The 7,355-nt window shown below is 42.8% G+C and overlaps 1 protein-coding gene across 1 annotated transcript in view; it reads right to left on the minus strand.

Annotated features, from left to right (window-relative positions):
- Positions 1–6,435, minus strand: part of LOC139750634 (TBC domain-containing protein kinase-like protein) — a 253,505-nt gene extending 247,070 nt beyond the window's left edge. The window contains exons 1-2 of the mRNA XM_071665308.1: positions 6,270–6,435; positions 5,998–6,138 (exon numbers count right to left, since the gene is read on the minus strand). Coding sequence (XP_071521409.1) covers positions 5,998–6,138; positions 6,270–6,364 — 236 coding nt within the window. The 5' untranslated portion in view covers positions 6,365–6,435. The remainder of the gene's footprint in view (positions 1–5,997; positions 6,139–6,269) is intronic.
- Positions 6,436–7,355: the final 920 nt, after the last annotated feature.

Raw genomic sequence — 7,355 nt, forward strand, 5'->3', positions numbered from 1 at the left:
CATCAGGGAGACACAAGAGAGAAATATAATAGTCAGTTGATATACATCGAAGAGACGAAGCTAGGACAACTGACTGTTATATTTCTCTCTTGTGTCTCCCCTGATGATGTGATTATTACACGAAAGTGCACCTGGGAACTTTTCATGTTTCATTTTCCCCGTGAACTCATAGAAATGTATGTATATGTACATGTGTGGGCATCTATGCAAATACATGTGTATATAGATGGGTTGGGCCATTCATCGTCTGTTTCCTTGCGCTATTTCGCTAACACATATATACACATGTACATAAGTTCTTACGGTCTGCCCTTATTCATTCTCTTCGCCACCCCGCCACACATGATATGACACCACCCTCCCCCCGCATGTGCATGAAGTAGTGCTAGGAAAAGACAACAAATGCCCTATTCATTCACAATCAGTCTCTAGCTGTCATGTATGATGCACCGAAACCACAGCTCCCTTTCCACATCCAGGCCCCACAGAACTTTCCATGTTTACCCCAAACGCTTCACATGCCCTGGTTCAATCCATTGACAGCACGTCAGCCCTGGTATACCACATCATTCCAATTCACTCAATTCCTTCAATGCCTTTCTCCCTCCCGCATGTTCAGGCCCCGATCACTCAAAATCTTTTTCACTCCATCTTTCCATCTCCGATTTGGTCTCCCACTTCTCCTCATTCCCTCTACCTCAGACACATATATCCTCTTTGTCAATGTTTCCTCACTCATTATCTCCATGTGACCAAACCATTTCACAACACCCTCTTCTGCTCTCTCAACCACACTCTTTTAATGAACACACATCTCTCTTACCCTTTCATTACTTACTCGATAAGACCACCTCGCACCACATACTGTCCTCAAACATCTCATTTCCAGCACATCCACTTTCCTCCACACAACTCTGTCTATAGCCCATGCCTTGCAACCATATAACATTGCAACCATATAACATTGTTGGAACCACTATTCCTTCAAATATACCCATTTTTGCTTTCCAAGATAGCATTCTCGACTTCCACACATTTTTCAACACTCCCAGAACTTTCACTCCCTCCCCCACCCTAGGATTCACTTCCGCTTCCATCATTCCATCCACTGCTGAATCCACTCCCAGGTATCTAAAACACTTCACTTCCTTCAGTTTTTCTCCATTCAAACCTAACTCCCAATTGACTTGTCCCTCAACCCTACTGTACCTAATAACCTTGCTCTTATTCACATTTACTCCCAGCTTTCTTCTTTCACACACTTTACCAAAATCAGTCACCAGCTTCTGCAGTTTCTCACATGAATCAGCCACCAGCGCTGTATCATCAACCAACAACAACTGACTCACTTCCCAAGCTCTCTAATCCACAACAGACTGCATACCTGCCCCTCTTTCCAAAACTCTTGCATTCACCTCCCTAACAACCCCATCCATAAACAGATTAAACAACCATGGAGACATCACACACCCCTGCCACAAACCAACATTCACTGAGAACCAATCACTTTCCTCTCTTCCTACACGTACACATGCCTTGTATCCTCGATAAAAACTTTTCACTGCTTCTAACAATTTGCCTCCCACACCATATATTCATAATACCTTCCACACAGCATCTCTATCAACTCTATCATATGCCTTCTCCGGATCCATAAAGGCTACATACAAAATCCATTTGCCTTTCTAAGTATTTCTCACATACATTCTTCAAAGCAAACACCTGATCCACACATCCTCTACCACTTCTGAAACCAATCTGATGCTCTGTACATGCCTTCACACTCTCAATCAATACCCTCCCATATAATTTCCCAGGAATACTCAACAAACTTATACCTCTGTAATTTGAGCACTCAGCTTTATCCTCTTTGCCTTTGTACAATGGCACTTTGCAAGCATTACGCCAATCCTCAGGCACCTCACCATGAGTCATACATACATAAAATAACCTTACCAACCAGTCAACAACACAGTCACCCCCTTTTTTAATAAATTCCACTGCAATACCATCCAAACCAGCTGCCTTGCCAGCTTTCATCTTCAGCAAACCTTTTATCACCTCTTCTCTGTTTACCAAATCATTCTCCCTCACCCCTCTCAATTTGCACACCACCTCGACCAAAACACCCTATATCTACCACACTATCATCAAACACATTCACATTCAACAGACCTTCAAAATACTCACTCCATCTTCTTCTCACATCACCACTACTTGTTATCACCTCCCCATTTGCCCCCTTTACAGATGTTCCCATTTGTTCCCTTGTCTTACGCACTTCATTTACCTTCTTCCAAAACATCTTTTTATTCTCTCTAAAACTTAATGATACTCTCTCACCCCAACTCTCATTTGGCCTCCTTTTCACCTCTTGCACCTTTCTCTTGACCTCCTACCATCTCCCAATCATTTGCATTATTTCCCTACAAAAATCGTCCAAAAGCCTCTCTCTTCTCTTTCACTAATAATCTTATATCTTCATACCACCACTCACTACCCTTCCTAATCTGCACACATTCCACGCTTCTCATGCCACAAGAATCTTTTGCGCAAGCCATCACTGCTTCCCTAAATACATCACATTCCTCCCCCACTCCCCTTACGTCCTTCGTTCTCACCTTTTTCCATGTACACACTCATATTTTGTGCCCCCGTACATTCCCGTTGTCATCCTGCAACATATGAAACAGAACCCCCTCCCACAGCACGCACATGAGGTAGCACCAGGAAAAGATAACAAAGCCCACGATCATCACACTCAATCTCTAGCTGTTATGTTTAATGCACCGAAACCACAGCTCCCTTTTCACACCCAGGCTCCACAGAACTTTCCATGTTAACCGGAAATGCTTCACATGCCCTGGTTCAATCCACTGACAGCACATTGACCCCAATGTACCACATCGTTCCAAGTCACTCTATTCTTTGCACACCTTTCAGCCTCCTGTATGTTCAGGCCCCGATCACTCAAAATCTTTTTTACTCCATCCTTCCACTGCCAATTTGGTCTCTCACTTCTCCTCGTTCCCTCCACCTCTGACACATATATACTCTTTGTCAATCTTTCCTCACTCATTCTCTCCCTGTGGCCAAACCATTTCAATACACTCTCTTCTGCTCTCTACACCACACTTTTTATTGATGCATATGCACCTGGGTATGAGAAGAAAGATCATGAGAGGCAAGTGTTTTGGGAGCAGCTGAATGAGTGTGTTCGTGGTTTTGATGCACAAGACCGGGTTATAGTGATGGGTGATTTGAATGCAAAGGTGAGTAATATGGCAGTTCAGGGAATAATTGGTATACATGGAGTGTTCAGTGTTGTAAATGGAAATGGTGAAGAGCTTGTAGATTTATGTGCTGAAAAAGGACTGGTGATTGGGAACACCTGGTTTAAAAAGCGAGATATACATAAGTATACGTATGTAAGTAGGAGAGATGGCCAGAGAGCATTATTGGATTACGTGTTAAATTATAGACGCACGAAAGAGAGACTTTTGGACGTTAATGTGCTGAGAGGTGCAACTGGAGGGATGTCTGATCATTATCTTGTGGAGGCAAAGATGAAGATTTGTGGGGGTTTTCAGAAAAGAAGAGAGAATGTTGGGGTGAAGAGAGTGGTGAGAGTAAGTGAGCTTGGGAAGGAGACTTGTGTGAGGAAGTACCAGGAGAGACTGAGTACAGAATGGAAAAAGGTAAGAACAAAGGAGGTAAGGGGAGTGGGGGAGGAATGGGATGTATTTAGGGAAGCAGTGATGGTTTGCGCAAAAGATGCTTGTGACATGAGAAGCATGGGAGGTGGGTTGATTAGAAAAGGTAGTGAGTGGTGGGATGAAGAAGTAAGATTATTAGTGAAAGAGAAGAGAGAGGCATTTGGACGATTCTTGCAGGGAAAGAATGCAAATGAGTGGGAGAGGTATAAAAGAAAGAGGCAGGAGGTCAAGAGAAAGGTGCAAGAGGTGAAAAAGAGGGCAAATGAGAGTTGGGGTGAGAGAGTATCATTAAATTTCAGGGAGAATAAAAAGATGTTTTGGAAGGAGGTAAATAAAGTGCATAAGACAAGGGAGCAAATGGGAACTTCAGTGAAGGGGGCTAATGGGGAGGTGATAACAAGTATTGGTGATGTGAGAAGGAGATGGAGTGAGTATTTTGAAGGTTTGTTGAATGTGTTTGATGATAGAGTGGCAGATATAGGGTGTTTTGGTCGAGGTGGTGTGCAAAGTGAGAGGGTTAGGGAAAATGATCTGGTAAACAGAGAAGAGGTAGTAAAAGCTTTGCGGAAGATGAAAGCCGGCAAGGCAGCAGGTTTGGATGGTATTGCAGTGGAATTTATTAAAAAAGGGGGTGACTGTATTGCTGACTGGTTGGTAAGGTTATTTAATGTATGTATGACTCACGGTGAGGTGCCTGAGGATTGGCAGAATGCGTGCATAGTGCCATTGTACAAAGGCAAAGGGGATAAGAGTGAGTGCTCAAGTTACGGAGGTATAAGTTTGTTGAGTATTCCTGGTAAATTATATGGGAGGGCATTGATTGAGAGGGTGAAGGCATGTACAGAGCATCAGATTGGGGAAGAGCAGTGTGGTTTCAGAAGTGGTAGAGGATGTGTGGATCAGGTGTTTGCTTTGAAGAATGTATGTGAGAAATACTTAGAAAAGCAAATGGATTTGTATGTAGCATTTATGGATCTGGAGAAGGCATATGATAGAGTTGATAGAGATGCTCTGTGGAAGGTATTAAGAATATATGGTGTGGGAGGCAAGTTGTTAGAAGCAGTGAAAAGTTTTTATCGAGGATGTAAGGCATGTGTACGTGTAGGAAGAGAGGAAAGTGATTGGTTCTCAGTGAATGTAGGTTTGCGGCAGGGGTGTGTGATGTCTCCATGGTTCTTTAATTTGTTTATGGATGGGGCTGCTAGGGAGGTGAATGCAAGAGTTTTGGAAAGAGGGGCAAGTATGAAGTCTGTTGGGATGAGAGAGCTTGGGAAGTGAGTCACTTGTTGTTCGCTGATGATACAGCGCTGGTGGCTGATTCATGTGAGAAACTGCAGAAGCTGGTAACTGAGTTTGGTAAAGTGTGTGAAAGAAGAAAGTTAAGAGTAAATGTGAATAAGAGCAAGGTTATTAGGTACAGTAGGGATGAGGGTCAAGTCAATTGGGAGGTGAGTTTGAATGGAGAAAAACTGGAGGAAGTGAAGTGTTTTAGATATCTGGGAGTGGATCTGGCAGCGGATGGAACCATGGAAGCGGAAGTGGATCATAGGGTGGGGGAGGGGGCGAAAATCCTGGGAGCCTTGAAGAATGTGTGGAAGTCGAGAACATTATCTCGGAAAGCAAAAATGGGTATGTTTGAAGGAATAGTGGTTCCAACAATGTTGTATGGTTGTGAGGCGTGGGCTATGGATAGAGTTGTGCGCAGGAGGATGGATGTGCTGGAAATGAGATGTTTGAGGACAATGTGTGGTGTGAGGTGGTTTGATCGAGTAAGTAACGTAAGGGTAAGAGAGATGTGTGGAAATAAAAAGAGCGTGGTTGAGAGAGCAGAAGAGGGTGTTTTGAAATGGTTTGGGCACATGGAGAGAATGAGTGAGGAAAGATTGACCAAGAGGATATATGTGTCGGAGGTGGAGGGAACGAGGAGAAGAGGGAGACCAAATTGGAGGTGGAAAGATGGAGTGAAAAAGATTTTGTGTGATCGGGGCCTGAACATGCAGGAGGGTGAAAGGAGGGCAAGGAACAGAGTGAATTGGAGCGATGTGGTATACCGGGGTTGACGTGCTGTCAGTGGATTGAATCGGGGCATGTGAAGCGTCTGGGGTAAACCATGGAAAGCTGTGTAGGTATGTATATTTGCGTGTGTGGACGTATGTATATACATGTGTATGGGGGTGGGTTGGGCCATTTCTTTCGTCTGTTTCCTTGCGCTACCTCGCAAATGCGGGAGACAGCGACAAAGCAAAAAAAAAAAAAAAAAAAAAAAAATCTTGAGTATCACCTTGGAAGTGTGAGTATGGCTGGCTTGGTTCTGACAAGCTTTTGCTTTTTGAGTTCTTGCTCTACATTGCCTCCAGCCAGCTGCCAAAGATAGTACACCTCCCTCATAGGACGCTCATACAGTTGATCTTTCTTCACAGTCCTGACAAAAAATCAAATCCATAAAAAAATGCTGCTGTTATTAAAAGAATAAATATGAATTCATTTTGTCGTCTAGATATTTGTTTCTGTAGTTACTAGTTCCCTAAAACCCTCTTCTGTTTCATTTATTACCTATTTGTTGACTTTTCATCTCTGTGAGTCTGCTGAGTTGAGTCACTGTCAAGTACATGTGGATAATTCTTAAGCTGATCTCTCTCTTCTTCCATAACTCCTAACCTGGCCTAAAAAAATAGAGAAAGATAACAGAATTACTTAGTATAGTCAAGCCAATTTACAACTGCCAAATATCAGTAATTAAATTTACTTTAGAAAATCTTTGGGTATCACATCAATATGATACACTCAGGAAAAAAAGTTGAGAGGTCTGGTTTGATATAGTGCACAAAATCAGCCCTTTAGAATACAATTACTCCACTTAATTTGTATGATATACAGTGATAAAAGTCACCTGATGATTTTTAGCTGCATCTCATTCATATGAAATCCCTTTTCCCAAAGAACACACAGACATACTCATTAAATACAGCTAAAAACATCAGCCACAAACCAACCTCACCCATAATCAGTAGAGTCATGAAAAACCTAGACAAAATCCTTCCAGAAACAACTACACTCTCACCCTTCACTCCCATTAATACAGGCAATGCAATGTTTTCTCTAAAACCTTAAAGAATTCTCCAGCTACAGACCCTGACAACGTATCACACTTTCACATAAACACTACGGCCCATCTGCAATCCAAGCACTTACAGATACAGTATTAGCAAAAAGCCTTATCTGCCCCCTATATGTGTTCAAAGGTGATACATGGCTAAGGTTTCTTGTGGGCACAAACCTATGACACTCTCAAGTGAAATCATTGTACAACTGATCGCTGAGGCTAGTGTTTCTAATGGTGTGAGCACCAGCATTCCGCCCCAGCATGCCTCAAGTTATCTTGAGGGTACGATGTTCTCACTTCACTTTTCCAAGCTACCACTTCCTTTTGGGAATCTTGCTTCTGGGCACTGTATTTCTTCCACTGTGCTTCAAAACGGTTGGCTCTTTTCTAAAGAGGAGAAAGCTTAAATTCTCACCTAGAAGTAAGAGAATGTGGATACACATGAGATTTTTAGGTGTGCTGGGTACCCGGCTACTTCAGTCCACCGACAGCAAGTTGACCCCTTTATACCACACTGTTCCACTTCATTCTATACT

The sequence above is a fragment of the Panulirus ornatus genome, chromosome 10 (genome assembly GCF_036320965.1).
Source record: "Panulirus ornatus isolate Po-2019 chromosome 10, ASM3632096v1, whole genome shotgun sequence".
NCBI lineage: Eukaryota > Metazoa > Arthropoda > Malacostraca > Decapoda > Palinuridae > Panulirus > Panulirus ornatus.